This window comes from Crocodylus siamensis, chromosome 1 (genome assembly GCF_052110815.1).
Source record: "Crocodylus siamensis isolate JL-2025a chromosome 1, ASM5211081v1, whole genome shotgun sequence".
Lineage (NCBI taxonomy): Eukaryota > Metazoa > Chordata > Crocodylia > Crocodylidae > Crocodylus > Crocodylus siamensis.
Window position 1 is genome coordinate 235,656,421 of NC_143395.1, and position 23,476 is coordinate 235,679,896.

Consider the following 23,476-nt stretch of genomic DNA (forward strand, 5'->3'; position numbering starts at 1 on the left):
ATCACTAAAAAAATCTTAGGTTCTTTCACCTCCTTTCCTTGAGGTGTTTGTCTGGATTTCAGTGTGAGTGGATATACAAAACTCTAGCTGAGTGTTGTAGAGTTTGAAGTAAGAATTATTGTTTTGTTTAGTGTGTCGAGGGGAATAAAGAACAGGCGGGAAATACTAAAGGGCCCACTAAGAATCAGGATAGGGGAATACTAAGGGCAGCTATCAGGGGACTTAGGTGTCTCTATAGTAATGGTAGGAGTATGGGAAACGAGCAGGGGTGTTGCCCTATATGTTAGGGAACATTATACATCCTCTGTACTAAAGATGGGACAGAGGACAGGCAAATTGCAGTCCTATGGGTCAGATTACAAGGGGGTAGGGGTGAAAGGAACTTGATAGTGGGGGTCTACTACAGACCCCCACACCAGGGGGTAGAGTTATACCTAGAATTCTCAAAACATCTCAAAGGCAGCATGCTCAAAAGACCTAGCTGTTATGGGTGACCTAAATTACCCAGACATCTGCTGGGAGGAGCAGTTGGCCAGGTCTGCCTGTTCGCATAGATTCTTAACCTGCATACAGGACCTGCATCTAACACAGGAGGTATGCAGTCCCACTAGGAGAGATGCCTTACTTGACTTGGTGCTGGCCTCAGGGGAGGACTTGGTGGGGGAGCTACAGGTACAAGGTAACCTAGGGGATAGTGACCACCAGGTGATAGGATTCACTATCTGACATAAGGTGGCAAAGACGCATAGTAGGACAGTAGTGCTAGACTTCAGGAAGGCCAACTTGAACAAGCTCAGGAGATTGGTTAGGGTGGGACTGAGGGGTGATCGCATCTGTGAGATGGGGGTCCAAGAAGGGTGGGTGTTCCTCAAGGGACTGATGCTACAGGCACAGAGGGATACCATCCCACTACATGCAGAGGGAGGCAAAAGAGCCAAGAAACCTTCTTGACTGAGCAGGGAAATCCAGGAGCCTTCAGAGGAAAAAAGAGGCCTACAGTCTATGGAAGCAGGGGGCAGCCACCAAGGAGGAGTATACCTACTTGGCTCGCATTTGCAGGGAAGCAGCGAGGAAGGCCAAAGCGGATACGGAACTCAAGTTGGCAACAGAGATTAAGGATAACAAAGTCCTTCTTTAAGTACATTGGGAGCAGGAAGAAAGCGCAGGGTAACATAGGACCACTACAGAATGGACTAGGGCAACTTGTAATTGATAGCATGGAAAAAGCAGAGCTCTTAAATAATTTCTTGGCCTCTGTTTTCCTGGACACTGATACAAATGCACCTCCCAATGAGTCTTTAGTCTGGAGTGAGAGTAATACCAATCCACCAATGGTTAGCACTGACCTAGTGAAAGGGCACTTGGAAGGGTTGGATGTATTTAAGTCAAGAGACCCTGACGATCTTCACCTAAGGGTACTAAAAGAATTGGCTCATAACATAGCAGAACTATTGGTGCAGCTGTTTGAGCACTCATGGAACTTGGGGCAGGTCCCAGAGGACCTATGCAGTATTGGTGAAGCCACAGATGAAGTGTGGTGCCCAAAACTGGACGTGGTACTCCAAGAGGGATGTGGGTAACCATGAGAGCATTCAGAGGAGGGCCGCGCGTATGGTTGAGGGCCTGCAGGTAAGACAGACTGAGGGATCTGAATCTCTTCAGCCTCCACAAGAGAAGGGTGAGAGGCGATCTTGTGGCTGCCTACAAACTCATTGGGGGGTGGGGGGGGAAAGGAGGGGCCAGCAGGGAATAGGGGACACTGTTTACCAGGGCACTCCTTGGGGTTACCAGAAGTAATGGCCACAAACTGGAGGAGAACAGATTGAGATTGGACAAAGGAAGAAATTCTTTATGGTGGGGGTTGCCAAAATATGGAATGGGCTTCCAAGGGAGGTGGTGATCTCCCCTACCCTGGAGGTGTTCAAGAGGAGATTAGACAGGCATCTGTCTGGGGTTAACTAACCCCAGTGCTCTTTCCTGCCTGGAGCAGGGCGTCGGACCCGGTGATCGACCAGGTCTCTTCCGACTCTAGAAATTTATGAATCTGTCTCTGACTGAACATACCGTTGGGTTACTTCCTACTCAAAATAGCATGAAACAGAAACCTCACTTTAATTAAGGTCAAGTGCAAAATGTCTCTCTCTCATTTTTTATCTTTGTTAGCATTAGTAAACCAGCAAATGTTAGCTACACATTCTGCTCTCTGCATCTTATAAGCAAACAGTGCTGCTTGCTGCCTCAAGAAATTAAGGAAAATGGCATAACAAGATTTTTAAAAGGACTGGACAATTTTATGCCCATTAATAACATTTGCAGCTGTGTACATGATATAAGGGTAATTTAATTTTATGCTCTGGGTTGTAAACTGATAATCTGTCAAGATTGGGAACAAATTATTCCCTCCTCATGGGACATGAATTCTGGCAAGTTAAGTTAATGGGAGGATTTCACCTGGCTCTGAAGTAAAAGCTATTGCCAGTGATGGACCAGTGAGCTGATCCAGTATGAAAGTAATTCCAAGATTCCTAGTCATGAAGTCAGACAGTTGACTCAGGAGTTATTTCAGGAACCATAGATCAGGAAAGCCATTTAAGGAGTAGGGTATGGACTCCTGTAAAGCTTCTGATCCTTTTTTTTTTTTCCTTCCATAAAGTTGGTGGCAATTTAGTTTATCCACTTCATGTTTATTTGAATTTGTATTTCTAATCAGTTGTTATCACTCTTTTTTTCTTTAATAATATGGTGATAAATACTGAAATAGATTGTACTGCTCAGTACCTCCTTTGTGAATTCTTAGGGCCTTGATTCTTCCCTGCCTTAATTTTGTATAAATTCCTTGTGCACAGGTACAGGTATACATGGATAATTTTGGCTGCATATGTATAAATGGACTTAGCATAGTTATAGTTGACTATAAATTGAGGCAATGGAGAGAGCCTGAACCATAATTTCTGACCTATGCCCAACACTCAAGTAAACAGTGAAAAAGATGGAAAATTGTGAGTTATCTTTTTTGCAGAAATATCAAGATTAAAACAACCAAATATTTTTAGTATTCAGAATGCCATGTACTGTAAATATAATAGTACAGATTTGCTGGAATGTCTTCAGTTTTGTATTAAACTCTTTATAGACCCAAGATTGGGGAGCACAGAGTAACAAATCAGTAGGCACTAGGTCTAGGATTGTATTGCAGTATTTGCATTGCATGTCATAGCATCATGACTCAACCTAGTCCCTACACAAAGATCAGTTCATAGTGGGTAAATTTCTACATTGCACAGAATTTTATTACACTCAGCACCAATTGGCATCCATGCTGACTGTGTCAGTAGAGAGCATAAGGTCTTTGTTGCATATTAATTTTAGGTGGCTCAGGGAGCTCTTAAACTCTGGATTGTTGACGCATTAAGACATGTAAACGAGTTTTAAGCTGCCTTTGTGTGGCTTAAAATTATGCCATTCCAGGGCAGGTTTATCTCTGATCCCTGTTACCCAACTCATGTTCCACGAATGTGTGGCCACTCCCCAGAGATAAGCCACCCAAGTTTCAGTTTTCCAGTATCCCAGGATGTAGTGTCCCTTCTAGGGATGTAAATATCATTTAAAAAATATCCATTTTTCCACCTCTAAATATAGTGATTAAATAGTTAGCTGATAATGCATATCTAGTCCTGGCTGGGGAATTTGGAGCCTTGGGCCGCTGCCTACCCTGCCCCACCCCACTGCGGCAGAAGGAGCCGCAGCCACCTGTCCTAAGCAGCGCAGGAATCTGGGTGGGCTGTGCAAAGACTCACTAGGACACAGCTGCTGCTGGGACACTGTCCCTGGGGCCCTTGATGGGTGGGGAAGAGGTAACATTAAGCCCTGCCAGACAACCCAGCCCATGTGAAGCCCTGGGCAGCAGCAGCAGGTGAGGGGCTTTCCCAGATCACTGCAGCTGCCAGTGCATTGGGAAAGAGGGAGTAGACTAGTTATGGGTTTTAGGTCCCCACCTTTGCCCTTCTCCCTCCTTTTCCATCCCCTTTCTGCTCACTCATCTTTCCATCCCTCCTAGCCTATCCTGCCATCTTCCTGTTCCTGAGGCACCGCACTGCTTCCCTTCCTGCTGGATTGTACCCCATGCTAAATATTAGCCAGTGATGCATTACCAGTATAAATATACTTCTCATTTAAATGTTTAAACTTTCACATTCCTAGTCCCTTCCCCTCACCCTCCTGTTCTGTATGGACAGCTCACAGCTGTAGCTCCTAGTCAGGCCCCAGCTCACCAGCCCTCTAGTGGCAAGTCAAAGCTGCAGGTTGGAGATAGTCAGAGAAAGCTTTTTACCTGAACATGTAACTGCTCTAAACCCAAACTAACGTGAACATCAGTCAGCATCTGATAATGTGCAAGGTATAGCAAGGCCCTAAGAACTGAATGGCTATGAAGAACATACTAACTTCACTTATAGGTAGTCCTTCCAGAGGATGGGTTGGGCCATATTGGAAGGAAAGCTTGGATTCTGGCTGTTTCTGCTTGCATCTCTTTGACTAAAATCCATCAACTTCTAGAACTGCCAATGTGTCACATTCCATGAGCTTTAAATTATGAATATAAAAAAAATCATTTGGTCTTCATTTTAGCTCTTACTTTCCAGAGCCATACAGATATGTAAGCAATTCTTCTTTGCTTAATATTTAGTGTGGGCCACATTTCTTGTGCTCTTGTCACATGCAATTATAAAAACATTTGTAAAATTCCTCATGATGAATTATGTTGAATGTGAGTGTTCTGATCACCAGAGGAGACTACTCTGTAATTTTACCAGTTCTGCTGTGCTAAGTCAGACTTCTGATCTCATGAGTGGATAATGCTGGCATACATCAGAAGTTAAAGTCACGAAGAGGGGATTCCTTTGCATATTATCAATAGCTGGGGAATTTATGATTCGGAACGTTGTTAGCTCAGTGAACAATGATTCAGTAAAGTATTGATCTCAGCATGATACATCTGTTTGCACTTATGTGGATTCACTTAATTTGATGGATATGGACTATGTACCTGACTCCTATGACGTGGAGCTTAATTTTCACATATTGTGCTGAAAATTAACTTCTCTATGAATTTCACTTCACTCCTTTTTTTTTTCTTCTTCTTTTTTTAATACAAATGAATACTAAACTTGTAGCTCTGGTGAGTAGGACCCTAGCTCAGGTGCCTAAGCCATAAAATCTGAAGGAAATTGTCGGGGTAACTGAACACCGAGTGAATCGGGCCCCAAGGTCACGGTGGGCCGGGGTGGCAATTGGAATATGAACAGGTGGGATTAGCGGCAGTGGAGTGTGAGCTGTACAGGAAGTTTAAACAAAGATGATTTATTTACTCACGCTTGGGAAGCGGAGGCTCAGATATTTCTTCGGTTACAGTATAGAGAACAACAAAGGGGTCTGTTGGCCCACAGGGTTCACTAGCGAGCCCTTGTTTTCTATGCCCTGAGGGATAGGTGCGGCTGCCCACTAGCTAGTCCCAGGGCTGGTCAACAGCTCATGAACGGAATAACAAACAACAAAAACTGTAACAGTCCAAAAGACAGTCCGTAAACCGAGGTCGGAGATGAGAAGCCGGAACGAAGTAAGCCGAAGTCAAAATCGAAGCCAAACAGTCCCGTAACCGAGATCAAAAAGACGAGTCACTCCACCCGCCGTCCTCAGCCTCTGCTTGCGCCTCACAGTCCCTGCCATCCGCAGCCTCTGCTCACAGGATCGTTCTCTCCCTGTGAGACAGTCTCTGCAAAGGCAGCCTCTGCTCACAGGATCGAGCACAGTCTCTCCTCCAAAACACACACTACCTCACCACACCCAGGTGGCAGCTCGCAAACCTTTTATAAGAATTTAGTGGCCAATCAGAACGCTCTTCACAGAGAAATTTCTAGTCAAATTACATCATGCAGTCAGTGAACTGAGCAAGTGCATTAGATCAGATTGCCTCATGCTCTGTGATTGACAAGCCTCCAGGTCACCCAGAGGGCACATTCTGGGGGCCTGGCTGTAGTTTCAACTCCCTGTGATGGCAGCGCCAAACTTAAGATTTTTCCTTGACAGAAATCAGCTTGGTAGCTGGGGTATTTTATATACAACTCGTTGTGTGATTCTCTACTCTATTGATTTTTTTCAATAAGCTTTGGATTAAGCTCTAGTAGATCACTCTCTTTAGGATTTGCTGTGGATCATAATGTATGGATAGAGAGGATGTTGCTTAAGCCATAAGGTCTCTGTCTTTGGACTAAATTCTTTTGTTCATTTGCAGGTTGAGCAAACCTAAATCCAAAATATGAGGGAATCCTCAGCCAACCTCAGTCTGTAGGGCCTCTTAACTGTTACCATGCTGTTTCATTTAAATGGTGGCTTCCATGGTCCCCAAACCCTGGTGAAGGTACAGATACCCAGTCCTCCAAACCTCTTAGTGCATCAGGAAACAGATGCACATGTGGTTTGTGGGCATCCCTTACTCTGTTTATCCACTTGCCTGTAGAGCAGAATCATACTAGGTCTGTTTATCCAGGGTCTACTAATACAGGACTATACAGAAGAGCGGGCCATGAGGGTGACTTGTGATGTACATATATGATGGGAATAGACAAAAAGGCTTCCTGTAACTAAAGTATGCGCACAGCACACTGGATAGGACTTTGGCATATCTGTTGGCTGTGCCTTTATATTAAAGATTTAGCCATGATGATAAATTAAGGCAAATTAAATGTGGCCTCTGTCTCCTTTTCCAGCTGCCAAATGCATCATGAATTTGGGGAGTAGTTACTGTGTCAAATGCAGGGTCTGTTTGGGTGAAAGCAGCTCATTGTCGTTAACAGAGTGGCTTCCATGTACACCTGCCAGAAATTCAACACCTTTTACTTGTTAGCTAGATTTCTTCGAAGTAACAGCGATAATTAACTGAAATGCTGATGTTTCGTAGATAGTTTTCAACAAATGTGGAAATACTGAGTCATGCCATACAAGCGAGGACAGTTTTATAAGAAGGAAAAGTATTTGCTCTTACACCACATTGTTAATTAAAGCACTGTTGGTCATAAGTATGGCCAGACTTGGACAACATACTGTTAGGAGTGCGGATTGTGCTGAAATAAAAGAGATGGGAAGATAATGGAAAAAAAAGGGATATAAACTGTTCTATGACCAAGATTTTTAAGGCAGCCTTACTTGTTAATTTGTTTTCAGTCGTTGCCTGGGCTTCATTTTTATGGCGTGTCAACCGTTAGAATTTCTGTCTATTCACTGCAAAGTCATCTAGTGGAAAGGTGTCCAATCAATGAGCTAGCCCCCTGCTACTGCACTCTGCCAACAAACTTATGTCCTCTTTAACAGATATTTTTTCTTTCTAAGCCAGCTGGAGCCATATTAACTCTTTCTCCCTCACATCCACTTTTAGTGTTTCTTTCTATCTCTTAGTACTTGGGCGCTTAATGATTTCCTTATCCTCTTAGTTGTTTATACTTGTCTTATGACTCCCTCTTGTGTGTGTGTATATATATATTTTCAAATAGGAGGGGAAAAATAATACAAAATTACACCAGCTGTTATTGAAGTAACTTGACAAAAAACAAAACTATTATTTACAATCTTTGTTCCAAGGATACAAAAGTTGCCATCTAAACACCGCGACAATGTCTTCCTAATAAATTCCCCCAGATTGATAAGTGTCTTAGCTTCTGAATGCCCAAGCTTTGTCTACCTAAGGGAACAATGAAAACCCAGTGGTAAAGCTGTAAAATTGGGCAGATGGTTACCATCTTAATCTCTAATGAATTATTGCAGCCAGTGGAATGGCAGCATTTGGGGTTCTGTCTTGATCTGGGCAGTTGGGCCTTGAATTTGGAGACCAGTAGTCTTTAGTTTCACTGTGAGCACATCTATACATGCAGTTATGGTGCCTGAATAAACTGTAGAGCTTATTGCTCTGGAGTTAATTGCTCCTGGGTGCAACAGTTGAATGTATACCCAGAAGCAATTAACTCCAGAGCAATAATCTCTGCAGTTTATTCAGGTGTAACATGTGGAGCTTGGGTGGAGCAGCCCTGGCTGGCATGGGGCCCCATGGGTCAGCCTGCCAGTGCAAAGCTGCTCCTCCCAACTCAGTGTGCTGTGAAGGGGCTGGCTGGGGCATGAGGGAGCTTTAGTGTAGCAGTCATTTAGCTATGTCACTAGCTGGCAGTCATTTACACATGCACTCCTGCAGAATGAATTCATTTACCCCAGTATGTGTAGATGCCGAGACATTTACTAACTAAGTAGTCAGCTCATGGAGACATGCCCGGTGAGATGCTTTTTGCCATGCCTATGCTATGCTGAAGGTCAGAGCTTGGCTAGTGATTTAATTATAGGACTGAGATTTTGAACATCTGGCTTCTGTTTTTGACATCACCACAAGCTCTAGCAAGCGACTTCGTTTCTTTGTTTCAGTTTCCCCAACTGTGAATTGCAGATCACATCAATGTATTTAACAAGCTTTGGTTATCCTCTGATGGATGGTGTAATATGTAATGCTATTTTAGTGTTAACAAATTGCTTTTTAGGTGGCTTCTGAGATGCTTCTAATGATCAGTGTTCATCTCTTTATATTCCTTGGCCAAGGATCCAGTTCTGCTTAGATTCAGGCTAAGGCAAATAAAAATTAAGTCTCAAGTATTGTCCTGTTGGAAATGCACAGTTCTCATGACATTTTTAACATTATTTCACCGTTGCTGTATTACAATTTTGAGAACAACCAGTTTGGACATCTGTGAGCAGGTCTGAAATCTAAAAATTGCAGTTGTAGGGATTAGGTACAATCTGAGGGGAAATTGGTTTCAACTCTCATTCCTGACACATGGAAGTGTTGGGTTATCTTTTGACTTTTTATTTTTGTAGATTAAGGGCTGAAGGGCTCCCTAAACTTAGATGGGTCCATCACCACTGAAGTCAGATAGACTTATATCTGCTTAAATCAATAGTGAGTGGGGACCTGCATTGATAATAGATCCTTTTAGGAGCACTGTTCATACACTAAGTGGTTGGCTGATACTAACACCCCACTCCACATATGAAATGCAGATTTACGTCCTGTTGAAATCAATATGAATTAAGTGCCTAAATACCTTTTAAGAATGTTAGATAGAAACTAGAAATTTTTGCCATGACTAAAGTGGCTAGTGTATTTTCGTATGGTTTTCTTTTTTGTACATTTTATTGCCTTTTCTAAGTGCTAGCCCTCGCTTGAATGCAAACAAAATCAAATAAATCCCTCTGGAGAAGATAAATCCCTAATTGCAGCACAGATTCCATTGCTGTAGTGTTAAACACAGCAACAGTGTTGCCTTACATAGCAGCACATTTATTCAATAGTCCTCAACTTTTATATAGGAAAATATCAGAGAGATGTATAACAAATGTAAGCTGAAAATCATTTATTTTCCCCATGTGGAAGCACTAAGATTTCTTGGCCAAAAAGCTGATGTGCTGTAGGTGAAATTATTTGGTTTTTTTCACTTGCTGTGGAACATTTCTTCTCCCCTAGCCCTTAAAGGTGAAAAGCTGTAAATGTCTGAGAGCTTACAATATTCATAACTTTCTAAGAGGCAGGGCTTTTTTCATGGTCACTATATGATGGTATCAAAAATAGGTTCTACTTCATAATTGCTTGTTTATGTTACAACTACAACACTGTTGAAGGGCCTGGTTACTGCCTCGTCATTTCCAAATGAGAATAAAAAAAGATACAGTTTTGCTAAGCATACACAGGACTCTGTCAGCATTCCTGAGCTATGCAAGTTTGTCCACGGCTGTCAAGTAGTTTAGAAGAGTTCCCTCTATGCTGTGAAATAAACAACATTTAATTAAATTGAGAGGCAGCTGCATCATAAACAAGTCCACCAATACAATTGTACTGTAAACAGATGTTTAGCTGGTTTATTTTTATAAGGGATTTTAAGCAAGTTTCTTTTTCTCAGGGCAAGGAAATGATGGTATCAGTGTTTCCATTTTAATTGTCTATTTCCTTCCCAAAAAGTAGGTCTACAGCATCAGGAGAAGACCAAGGAATCTTCTTGGTTCTGAAGTTCACATATAGCTTAACACGAGCTAGAGCTGGAATCCCCACAGCTGGCATGGAGATGCTGCCGTGGTTGACTGTTGATACTGCAATGGTTGACTGTTTCAAAGGACTCACTGCTGAAGGGAAGATGAAGAGCCAGCCATTATGCTTTTGCAATTGAGCCTTTTCCTTTTAAGACCATTTCTAGGTCCTAGAACATTGAAGAAAAAAATGCTTTTTTTCCCCCTCTTTCCTCATCTGAGCCTGCTGCAGCTGAGCAATCTAACTTCTTTTTTGCTCCTCTTACAGTATTTTGTTCAGCCTGATTGTTTTTATGAACTGCTTTGATTGTCAGGAGAAGATTTTGCCTCGACTACAGCATTCATCCTTTCAGGAATACAGTATTTGTATCTTTTTGTGCATCTATTTTTGTAGAAATACAGAAAGCTTGGTTAAGGATTGATGGCAATTTTAGGATGACATATTTTTTTTAAAAAAATTGTAAAATTGTTAAGTTCTGTTTAAAGAACTTGCTCTCAGAGAAGCACTGGCAAAATTGTATAAAATGCTTATTTTTAGATGTCTGTGATGTCTGTATTCGTGGATTCTTTTGTTACCTCATGTGTCTGGGGGTTTTTTGCGGGTGGGGGTTGGTTTGTTTTGTTTGGGGGTTTTTTTAAGAGCAAAATCTTGGATAGTCCAAGCATTCATTGTTTTCATATTACAAGATTTTGAAGGTTTTTCCTTTTAATTCTAGTGTAAAATATAATTCACACTTAAAGTTTCAGCCAAATATTTTTCCTACTAGCATTATCTTATAGAAAGAGTAGATTTATTTTCTTGCTTTAGAAGATGACTTTAAGCTATGCTGACTATAAGGAATTTGGGGACATATTAGCAAAGAGAAAAGACTATTTTCACAGGAATCCTATTTCCAGCTCTGTTTCATTTACAATGGACCAAATGAGTCTGGGCCTGATCCAGGGCCCACTGAAGCCAGTGGAAAGACTCTCATTGACATCTGTGGACCGTGCTTTAGGTCCTTTTCCTGTGATAACTATAAATAGCAGTAATTTAGGGCATGTTAAGGATCATGTGCTTTATGTGGCAATTCAAGAACAAAATTCAAATTTTACAAAAAGTTAACAGTTTTGGAAGCAAAATGTTTTCAGTTGGCCTGACCTGGTAATCTGTTGAGAACCCTATGTGAGTTCTCAAAAGTCCTATTGGACCCTTGGCTCCTATTAACTTCAGCTTGGGTTAAAGACCTCAAAGGCTAACTTCTGACTCTGGGGGCACATCTACATGTGTCCTGGACTGCACAATTTGTTTCTGTACACTCATTTAATACTTGCTAACCGCTGTTACTGCGGAGTCCTCCTGGTGGTGCATAGGTCATTTCTGACTCTACTGCGCGGTAGCAATTTGCTACTGCCCAGTAAGTCGTTGTGCAGCAGTGTCAGATCATGGATTGTGCCCATTGATGCTAAATCACCATAGCAATGAGCTACATCTCTGTAGCTCATTGTTACAGTGACATAGCCTCTCATGTAGATGCGCCCTAGTAGACTTAATACTGTGTTGCCCAACCTGAGACTTGTTAGGTCTTTTGTGAGCTGTCATAGATTTCTTGTGGACTCACTAACACTAACAAGTCAGACCTTGCAACTGTCCAGTTGAGAATTTAGATTTTGAACCCATTTTCATAATTTTGGCCAGGGCACTAAGCCAGATGTGCAGGACCTCATAATGGACCCCTGGTAAGAAAGAGCCATATCCAGCAGCTTGCCTACGTGTGTGGAGTCCAGTGAAACTCTGTAACTTCCTGACAAAATGCTGAAGGATTGTTCATTGAAACCCCAATCCAACAGTGAACTCAGTATAACCTCTAAGCAAATGTCCATTGTTTTTAGTGGAGCATTTATGTGATACCTATTGTGGGACCAAGGTCAAAACTATTAACATAATTGTTTAAAATATCATAATTTGTTCATTGCACCTCTAGGAATGTACATCTCTTTACCCTTTTTCAAAATATTCCTATGAGATAATATAATTTTCTTGCCACCATTTCCAACCAAAACATTCAGAAGATGAAAAACAAAGAAGAAATATAACTTCATGATCACTGTTGGTTTTAAGGTAGTGAACATCTTTAGTGTGGTGTTGATAGTTGGAAAACACTCATTTTGAAGTGCTGAGCATGCTTCATTTTTGTGGAAACAAGTTGGAACTGGTGGTATTAAGAACCTCAAGAATGAGCTTCAGTTCAAAAAGGCACTGAAGGACATGTTTTAATAGTCTGGGACCTTATGAGCAGAGTTTTAAAGGTACTTAGCTATTTCATAGAGTTCATAGACATTAGGGCTGGAAGGGACCTCGGGAGATCATCGAGTCCAGCGCCCTGCCCAAAGGGCAGGAAGTCAGCTGGGGTCATAAGATCCCAGCAAGATAAGCATCCAATTTACTCTTGAAGGTGTTCAGTGTAGGTGCTTGAACCACCTCCACTGGCAGACTGTTCCAGACCTTGGGGGTTCGGACAGTAAATAAATTCTTCCTTATGTCCAGCCTGAAACGATCATCTAACGTGCCATATAACTACATGGGCCTCGACTGCCAAATCTGTAGTTCACCCATTCTTTTGATGTAGAGACATCACTGAACTATATCAGTATATGCAAACAATCATGAATCAGTGTTCCCCACCCCCGCTTCCACTCAAATCACAGCATTGAGTCAAGACATGAGACACATCCAAGGTTTTTTTGTTGTTATTGTCTTTTGCAATGCTGAGTGGAGCTATGGTTAAATACCTTTCAAGAATCTGGGCCTTAGCCTCTACATTCTGAGCCCCCATTTACATGTCCCTTACCATTTCTTCCTAAGTCTGAATTTCACTCCCATTACCTTCCTATAAGCAATGCTGGTGCCCTGGCAAACCTGGTTTCTTGCTTACTCAAAAGGGAGATCCTTAGAGGGATAAAGTTAATGTAAGCCTTAGTTGCTGCAAGGGTGGGTTTTCAAGCATGTCAGAAATACCAGGGGGTGGGGGGACACACAAAAACATTTTTCCCTTGAATTTGGCTGGGTCTGAAAGGGGAAGAGACAAAGCAGCCCAAGAAAATAAGGAAGAATCTTGGTAACTTTCTGGATTTGGAAGGTGATTGAAGGTGGAGGAACAAAACAAAGCTTATCAAACATCTTGACTTTTTCAAAAGTGGTTCACTTATCTCTAGCAATAGTACCCAATTCATTGCTTCCTTCTTTATAAACATAAAGAATAAAAGGACCTGCTTCTCTTGTCAAGGTAGAACTCCCAATGACTTGAAATGGAGTAGGACTGATTACAAAGCTTTTGAAAGAAGCTTTCCTTATGGTTTCAGGTTAGTGAGTAGAAGGAATGAATATGTTATGAATCTGTCACCTGTTACTTCCCACATGAAGGACTTTTATACATCCAGTTTCCACTGCTTCACCTGACAATAAGTCTAAAACACTCTAGGTGCTCCAAAAGCTCAGGGAGATAAGTGCCAATAAATCTCTTGTTGTATATAACAGTAAATACACTCAGTCAATTGACTTAAAAAGACAAAAGGTTTTATTTCTCCCACCCTGTCCTCCAGTAAATTGGATTTCACTAGCTACTAAACTGGCCATTTCCTAACAAATAAGTGGGGAAAAAAATCTGAAGTAAGAACTGGAGTGATGTTTGCTTATATATTCTAAAACTTGAAGGACAGAAAGAACCTTTCACATGACAAACCTTTACAGTTGAAGTCAGAAGATTAACTTCACCAAAAGAAGTGCTTATGAGAAGCAGATGCTGGATTCATATCCATCTTTAAATGAAGAGAGTGTTCACTTGCAACACATCAGTTAAGAGCGTCCTGATGGCAGAGAAAATAAAAAGGAAATGCTGAAACTGATTACACTTCAAGGGATAAGAAAAAAGACTCTCTAATCAGTCAGAATCAGTTAGTTTGTCATAAGACATTGCAAAAGGAATTAGTTCATTGCTTTATGGCAAATATTAGTGTTCTCATGAAGGCAGATTGAGGGCCCATATAAATATAAAATACCTTGTTTCTGGATGAAGTGGGGAAACAATTTTTTTTCTTGCAGAAATTTTTGTTAGTGTTTAATAGATAACTGTCAAACTTTATGTAGAGGTTTCTTTCTTTTAAGACCTCTGATAAATGAAGTTTTGGGCATGTCTACAGGTACATATTTAATGCACATTATCCCGGTTTAAGGCGCATTAAGGGTGCATGTCTAAATGTGTATGCCATTAATGCACCTTAAACATGGCGATTTAAGGTTATTTGAGGCTAAATTTGATACCTGCATAAAGTAGGTATCAAATTAATGTGCAAATAGTTAAATTGTATTAGCAAACATGTAGATGTGCTAACGTGTGTTAATGTGGTGTGTGTCCACTGACATGAGACTAAATTTAGACTAGACTTAGGACTAAATTGGGACTAACCCAAGTTGGTCCATGAACCCGCATTAGTGCATGTATGTGTGGACATGCCCTTAAATCACCTGAATGCACATTAGGGTAATGCACACTGGGCATTTGTACACATGCTTGTGCCACACCACTGGCTGCTTTTAAATGTGCCCAGCGCTGACACGTATGTACTTGTATAAGTAGCAAAATGTGCATCAGTACTGAGAAAATGGCAACGGTGCACAAAGGTGTTCTAGTTTAAAAGAGCACCACCACCATTTTTTGCATGCTGACCAGTTATACAAGTGCATTTCACTGCTTATACAACTGCACACAATGCAGCGCAGTGTGCATTAGCTCACATGCGGAGCAGACTTGATTCATTGAGTCTGGTCCAACCCACCAGATCTCCAGCATGTCGTGGGACAAAAAAGTATGTGTATAAATGCCCATTAAGGTTAGGTGTACATAAAAGCATGTGTAGACACACCCTTTGTCATGTTTTTTTGTTATCTGTATTGGGCATTCCTGATCTGTCCATCAGTTTTTAGGCAGCTCTCACCTTTGGTTTGATATGGGCCTTTCTGGCTCGAAAACTGATCATTCTTAACTAGCAGGTGTACAATTTTGAATAGATTTCTTTGGCAGGAGCAAGCCTACTTTGTTCTAATTTTTATATTTGAAGTGCTAGAAATAAACATTATGCAAAGTAATTGGAAATAGTTTTATAGCTTAGAAACCTTCTTGAAACAGTAGAGTTTTTCTTTCCCTTTCTTTGAAATATGTTTTTAAAATCAAAACTTTCCCCATATGTTTTGGAGGTATATATATGATTCTTGCTTTTCATCCCTACTCCTCTATACACAGACATTTCCTCGAGAAATTAATTCAATTTATATGGCAAAATCCAATTTGACTGAAAATGTAGAAATCTGCATTTATTATGTATGTCCTACCCTCAGCATTAGGTGAAATTTTCTAGCACATAGAAAGGGATTGTAAATACTCTAGATAACTCCCGATTTGTTTTAGCCACAAAGATGACCATGCAGTTAATGGGTGTATATAAACAGAAATGTGATATGTCTTCATTTGGTGAGAGAGCATATAATTAATTGTTGACTGTTTCTTTTGACTACTTTTCTGGACCACTTCTTTATCTTCAGTAATGGACTATTAACTTACATTTCTTTTAAGTGTTTTTGAGATTTTTTATTATATTATATTTAAGCAAATGTTCAAGCCTTTCGCTATTTTTACTGTACTTACTGATTTTTGGGGGGGGTGGGGAGGGGCGGAATAAGGTTTACCTGACACATTTTGTTTTGAACTGAAACCCCAGGTAAAGTTAGAAAGTATATTAAAAGTTACTTGTAATATAGGCCCAATCTTGGAGTTGTGGCATAGGGAAAGCTCTTGATAAAGTTGATGGAAATTTTTCCTGACTGAGTGCCAACTTTTTAATTGTGACAGGAGTGTTACAAATAGTGTTATACAAAGCCAAAGAGCTGAAGTGAGCCGAGGTGAATGCTTGATGCACTGTATATAGCAACCACTACACAATATGTGAAAACTTCATGGGGGGCATTGACACCTGTATTCATACCTCTGTCTGCATGGATAACCATGTTCCAGACAAGGAGCTAGATAGCTGTGAAGTGTTGCTGATGCCTTTGATCTACACACTGACAATGGGTTATTTGGCATCGAGTGATTAGGAAATGCGGTGGTTCTGGTATTGGTGTACAGAGCTCAGCAGTCTCCAGCAGCATTTTAGGGGGACATTCTGCAAAGTGTTTAGAGCTCCCTGTGGAAGGCCGTGCATCCTCAGATCCCAATGCAGATGGGTAGAGATGAGGGGCACGTAGTTCCTAACATCTAATCAGCAGCTTGCATTGTCAGTATCAGTACATACTCCTTCCAGGATCAAGCCCACAGCACAGAACTGCTAAATAAAGACCCAAACATGAAATATTCCATTGATTTCAATGGCAGAGGACACATAATCTAGGTCTCATTTGTATCAATAGAAAGACTTTAATAATAGTTGGATCATAAGAACCAGCCTCCAAGACCTGATCTGAAACCCATGGTGTTGAAGGCTGGCAACACCATTGAGCCACAGTCTGATCAAAACCTAGCTGAAGTAAATAAGAGCCTTTTTTGTTACGTCAATGAGCCACTTGGAACATGCCACTAGTACTTGTATAGTAACTGAAAAAACAACTTTTATTATAAACGAGGTTTAACAGGATACTAATAGCAGATTTGTAGGTCTTTGCTGCACTGAGGGCACTGACAGACATGACAGTTTGTCATGCAACAGGCCACTGAAAGCACTCTACCGCTGTGCACTGACAGAAGAACACAGCTACAGAATGCTTTAAAAATACCTGACTGCATGACAGTCTCAACCCTCATTGCATGAGGGTTCAGGTGAAGGTGCTCCAAAATGGAGTGCCTTCATTAACATCTACCAGCGTGGCTGGGAGTAGGGCTGGGTTGACAGCCCAGATCTGCTCCGCGCACTGTCTTCAGGATGGAAGGCAGGGAAAGGAGGGGAGTGAGTTTGGTCTGTGGATTCCCCAGCCAGCACTGGAGGGTGGGGAGCAGGTAGACTGGAGGCCCCCCAGGGTGGAGGGTTCCCATTCCCCCTTCGCCCCCTCACTCTAGCATGACATGGGAATCCACGGACCAAACAGACTCTCCTGCCTTTCCTTCATCACTTCTTGAGAGAGCATGGGAGCTTGGAGGGAGGGGCCAGGCTAGAAGACAACTGCTGCAGACATGCAGGCTCTCTCCCCCAGTCAGCACCAAAGGAGAGCTGGATCACAGCCTCCCGATCCAATAGTGAATTTCTGTTAGATTGGGAGGGTTGGTCTAACTCATGACATTTTCTGTGAAGCATCGTAAGTTAGACCGGGGGCTGCACATCTGTCAGTGCCCTGAATGAACCCAGTTTCCCCCTTCAGCATTTGTACCTTTGTTTAAGGCTCTCGAGAAAATCAGGGTCCCTTTCTTTTCCCACTCATTTTCAAACCCTGCTTCACTCAGAACGCTATCGAATTCTTTTGTACCCCTCTGGGACAAAAGAGGGGTCTGTATAAAGGGCTCTATATAAAGAGGGCTCTGTATAAAGAGAAGTGTAATTGTTTTATTGTTTAATAAATAATTTAATGTTAATTTTACCAATATATTTTTATGTAGCATTTTGGGTTTTGTCTGTATTTCTTGAAAGCTAGCTAATGCTTTCTTGTTTTTTTCTCATGCAACTAAAGAACTCATAAATCTCCAAATTGCAGCATCCTGAGTTTTTATTTTTAATTTCTTTATACGGCTGTGTTTTAGAGCCAAGGAATTTGTGTTCTGATGAAAAGCAGGTTGTAAAACAAGTGTTTTAAGCTGGAAACTAGTAAAATTGGACAGTGAATATTCCTAGCAACAAGGGAATTACAGTGAGACTTCCATAAAAACACATTCATGTCAAATGTTATCAGAAGATTGTGTAGGGTTGTTTTTTTAATTAATGGATTTTGCCTGATTTGAGAAATCAATTGTTCTAATAATTGTTCTCTCTTCCTTTCATTAATTTAATGCTATAGATGAGATGCACCAGCAAAAGAATAGGCTATTTATATATACTTGAAAGCCATATGGTAGGTTTAGGCAGGACACTGCCTGTGATTAAGGTTGCATGACACACCCCATTCTAAGCCACTGTTTTCATTTTGCTAGTCTTTATCCATTCAAGTTGAAATCTTTCATGACAAGTAGCTTTCTCAAGTTTTTATTTTTTATTATTGAAAGTGTTCAGCAGTTCAGCCACTTACCAGAAAAAGATTAAGGAAAAAATGTATTGTTTTGCTCATGTCTTAAAAAAAATAAATCCTTAAAGGTGCATCACTGAGAATTTTTATCTCCCCTTGCTTTGAGCTAGGGTCTGGAAATTTAATTGGGAGGGATACTTTAGTGTCAAGGAGGTTAACTTCGGCCAGGTTTTCAACCATTAGAAAAATTGCAGTTTGTACAACTTCTGTAGACACGTGTTAGAGTTTGTTAGCAAAATTCTGTAAAGATTCCTTCTATCCTGAATATGTACCATCTCAGGGTTTTAGGAATTGGGCCAGGATATCCTGTAAATATAATTTCACAGTGCAGTTGTTGGTCAGTGTGATACTAAGATTGGAACAGAGAGCAGGGATGTTGTCTTTCCTGTGCATTCATGGCTCTCTCAGCTAGCCCTCTGAGAACAGCTTGTCAAGAACTCAAGAACTAGAGAAGGTAGGGAGTAGATTAGGAATGAAGAAACTCTGGGGAAAACTGGGACTTTCTAAGCAAGAAATGGGAGGTGGGAGGAAACGGGGCATTTGGGAAACTGGATGACAATATATATTGAGGCTGGGCTGGTGAAATGGGGATCAGTGAAAAATAATAAATAGATCATATATATGCATGTTTTGATTACTCATGTAAAGGAGATGGGGAATATAATCACCATCAACAGATATCAGAATGAGGTGGACGTCCAGGAGTGAAATAATTTGTTCATACAATGAATATAAGTTCTCAGTAAAAAAAAAAATCATAACGAAAAATATTTCATATTACCAAATAAAAGTGATGCAATTGCCTTTGCTCTGAGATGATTAAAATTGTCCAACAATTAAAATACCCTGAGCACATTTACAGCGGAATACCATCTTGAGTCATCAGAGGTATGAACTAGCAGGTGTACTAATTTTTCTCTCTAATGGATTGTTACTCTTATCAAAATAAATCTTCAGTTATGAAGTCCCATGTAGTTTCTACAGGCTCACATCACAGAGGCCGAAGCTTTGCTGTATCAGTACCACTGTAAATGTCAGGAAAAAAGAGTAAAGGGACAAATGTTCAGGAAACTATGCTGTATTGAATAGTAGATGGCCAGATTCTCAGTTAATATAAATCAGTGTCGATTCATTTGACTTCGGTGGAATTATGCTGATTTCCTTCAGTTGAGAAGCTCTTTGTCCTGTTATCTGTAAATATATGTAGTTTAGACTTATACGCTTGTTTCTGGCCTGCTGCTTGATGGCACAGAGAGTTACTTCTCCCTAACAAAGAGCAAACCTGAGTATTTCTAGATTTATAGCATTTGTGCCAACAGGTGCAAAGTATTTCTTAGAAAATATGGAAGTCTGGCAGCCCAGAGTGGACACTCCAATCTTTCAGTGTCCTCACAGGTTCCCTGGCACAAAAGATACTCAAAGCTATACCTCTAACCCTCAACGCATGCATCTACATGTGCAGTGGACTGCACAGTTGTTATTGTGCAGTCCCATCACCTAACATTTTTAGCTGCTACTGCACAGGAGAGTTGGTGTCGTAGTTTGTGCCCAGCGATGCTATGGCACCATAGCAACAAGCTATGGCACAGCAATGTAGCATCTTGTGTTTGTGCACCCACTGGTCCTTGTGTTTGAGACAGTACTTATCTGCCATGGGATGCCTCAGAATTTAAGGGGTTAGGGGTCTTTATACAAGACAGACAGTAAACTGGGTGCACACCAAGCCATCTGGTGAAATTTTTTCACGATTGAACTGTTGTATTCTGCTTTGACACTATCTACTGCTGAACTGATTACTTTTCTTTAGGAACCTATACTCAACCCTTCAGTAAACTCTTATGTTTCAAAACATCATTTTTAAATGTTTTAAAAACAATTGAGAAATACTGTGAAACACCCAAACCTTTGCTTTGATGGTAACTTTACATCTGCAATGGTTTATCACTCAGGGAAAAAGGTTGAGTAATAAAGTTTGAATGCTGGCCATAGTGTGTAACAGAGATATTGCAGCTTTGAAAATGATTTGTTATGTGAATGTTCACATAGAACCAAGGTTCAAGGGCAGGTGTTTTGTTATCTATATCCACTTAGTTAAGGTATTGTGGAAACTGGTTCTAGTTTCTTTCCCCCCACCAGTGAGCAAAAAGCACTCTGTTGGAATCCGCATACAGCAACAAAGTTTTCTGTATTTAGCCAAAAATATAAAATGTGTTCCTCTTTAAGCTTGACACTCATTTTTTTTCCCTGTGAATGGAAATAAAAGAAGAAATCAGCCTTAAGCTATCAGACTGCTTCATTTGAAAATTCTCTCATCTTTTTTCTTCTTGAATAGACAGTTTCTAAATGTAAAGATTTATTTTCTTTTGCACATGTAACAAGCTTGTGGAGGAATGTTGCATAGGTCTCCAGCACCAAAGTACTACTGAGATCCAGTCTTAATAAATCTTCCATGTTTGTCTCCAAGATTGTTCTGGGTCAATGAGAACAAAGCTGCAGATGATGGGACTGTAACCTTATACCAGCTCAGGAAAAGACCTGCTGGAACTGAAATTCAGAATCCCAGTTCTATTCCTGCTTCCTAATTTGTTCTGGGAAAAGTTATTGCCTCAGTGCTTATTCCCTGCCCCTACCTCTGCCCCTCCTGCTTTCCCCCACACTCATGGTTCTGTTCAGCTATTCTGGCTGGCAAGTAGTCTCGGGGGTGGGATAGTGCAAACTTCCTCCAGTTCTCTTCTCTTCCTTATCCGCTTGCTCATCCTGGAAATATCAGGTGATGAGCTTCTCTGCTCTCTTTTCCATGCCAAGGGTTGCAATCTGAGCAGTGCCAAGCAGAAGTGTATCTCAGGAATTTCCCCCACCCTTACTCCCCTGCACAGCTGAGAAAGGACAGTGAAAAAGGAGATGTACATATGAAAGTATAAACACTCACTTTAAAGTAAAAAATCCCTGGGGTCTGCTACCATGTCAGGCACACATTTGACCTGCTCGCCTTTTGTGAAATGGGTGTAACAGCTCTTCTTATGGTCAGGATGGATGCATATGTTAGTGTTAGGGTTGCTTCAATTATGAACTTAGGTAGAAAGCTCAGATAAGGGGAAGTCAACCCAAGACCGTCTCTCTCATCAAGCTTGAGCTCGCCTGACTCTGCTCTGACTGTGCAGGGATGCTGGCTTATGAAAAGCTATTCAGTGTCTGGAGAGAGTCCTTTGGGGGAACTATTTGTATCCCATTCCATCCTGCCCTCCAAATAAATGTACCTCACTTTTTATATAGTGTATGGGGGGGAGGGGGAGAAATCCCTCCAATACAGGGAGTGGACTGTTCTGGAAATGCTGCCTTCCTTGCCTGTTCTAAGACTAGGTGGCTGAAAATCTTTGCTGTATGGAGAATAAATTAGAATGATAAAGGCCCTGATCCTACTTCCCTGGAAATCACTTGGAGTTTTGTAACTGACTTCAGTGGAAGCAAGATTAGGCCCATAATGTATATTAAAAACAGCTTGAGTGAATGTTGTCCAGAAAATATATTTCCACTGGGTCTGTTCTGCCAGACATCTCAGTGATGGATTTTAAAATAAATACAGAGATGTTTGGAAATATTTTTGTGTTTGTAAATATGCAAAATATGCAAAACAAAGCTAACAGCTGTGGGGTGTTCACGTGAGGAGGCTCTGTGTATTGGTGGGTTTTTTCCATCTCTTTTTTTTTAAGCCTCTGTATCTGTTCCAAGAGAATCGCTTTACTGCAATTCTCAGTGGAAAAGGCGGGAGGCGGCTGGATGGGCTCTTTCAATGGTATGTGACACTTTAAAGACTGCCTGAACTTCAGTGAAGTGCCTTATACTTTGTAGTGAAACCTCCTTTCCACATAGCATGCAGACCACTTTGAACTCCATGTTCAATAAAAAAAGGGAAAAAAAAAAAACTGTTCACTGGAAGTAGAATGGAGTGTGGTTTTGATTGAATTTGGCCTTTCAAGAGCAGGACCGCAAGGCAGAATATCATACAGGTTTTGTAGCAGTTGTTTGGTTCCTTCTAACTTCTGATACAAAAGTACCGTAGTAGTCGCTGGTGTACTGGTTTTTATGTCTTCAAGTGAAGTAACTAATGACTAAGGGGATTAACTGATAACACTCCAGCTGCAACTTTTTTTTAATTTAATTTTATTTCTTTCTTTAACTACAGGAAGCTGTAGCTTGAAAATGATTCAACTGGAAACAGTGAGTGAAATCCAGGCCTTGCTGAGGTCAATAGGAGTTTCAGTTTGCTAGGGTCCATGTTTTTCAGTTAGTGTCACCACTGGCTTGAGGAGAATGAGATTTGCCCCGAAACAGGCACAGAACGCAACACCAGCAGATTCACTGAGCTGCTTCAACCACTGCGCTTCTTCCCAGGGAGAGCCTTATGTTGTGTGTCCACTCAGTCTGGGAACTGTCAGCTGAGCGTTCCAGTGCGTCACATTTTGGGGTACTGTTTCTGCCACTTTCACCTACTTGCAAAAGTCCCATTTTCAGTAGGTCTCTTGGGCCATATGGTACTGCTTAGTGCAACTTGGAGGGCCAGAAGCCTTATGAGGAGCCAAAGAATGCTCACTGACTCTTGCTTTGATGCAGGAAGTAATTCACTGAATCTTTAAGAAAGTTTCATCTTCTTGTTCCACTCATACCTACTCAGTTCCAATAGCTGCTCAAAGGACTGGAGAGTGCTCATTGTTCTGATAACCCCTGGTCCTTTTCAAACTCCTGCTCTACCATTTCCTTCTTACTTGTTGAGAAGGGTCTGGAGCAGCTGCTCAAACTCGCTCTGTGTAGGAAATATGACATCCCTCTACCATAATATGAAAATGCTCCAAAGTCTTGACCAGGATATATGCAACTCAGGATGTTTTACTGCCCAGAGTCATGTCAACACAAGATACTACTACACAGCTATTACTGCGCAGTAGTACTATATAAACCAGTACTAAATGAATGTGCAGTAAACCGAGTTATTGAGCACTTGTGCAGTAGCACCAATGAATGCCTTTTTTGTGATGCTATTGCACAGTAGCCTAACACTACTGTGCAGTAGCATTGTGTCACAGTTTTTGCCAAGTGACACTACTGTTCAGTAGTGTCAGGCTACTGTGC

At 41.2% G+C, this 23,476-nt stretch overlaps 1 protein-coding gene across 6 annotated transcripts in view; it reads left to right on the forward strand.

Moving 5' to 3' along the window:
- Positions 1-23,476, forward strand: part of VGLL3 (vestigial like family member 3) — a 266,967-nt gene that overhangs the window by 20,596 nt on the left and 222,895 nt on the right. The window contains exon 4 of one of the 6 annotated variants that reach the window (XM_090059667.1): positions 10,046-20,709. The exons of 2 other annotated variants lie outside the window; for them this stretch is intronic. In XM_090059667.1, the coding sequence (XP_089915793.1) occupies positions 10,046-10,048 (3 nt within the window). In that variant the 3' untranslated portion in view covers positions 10,049-20,709. Of the gene's footprint in view, positions 1-10,045; positions 20,710-23,476 lie in introns of those variants that run through there. 3 more of the 6 variants (XM_090059659.1, XM_090059643.1, XM_090059653.1) reach the window with 3 other exon arrangements.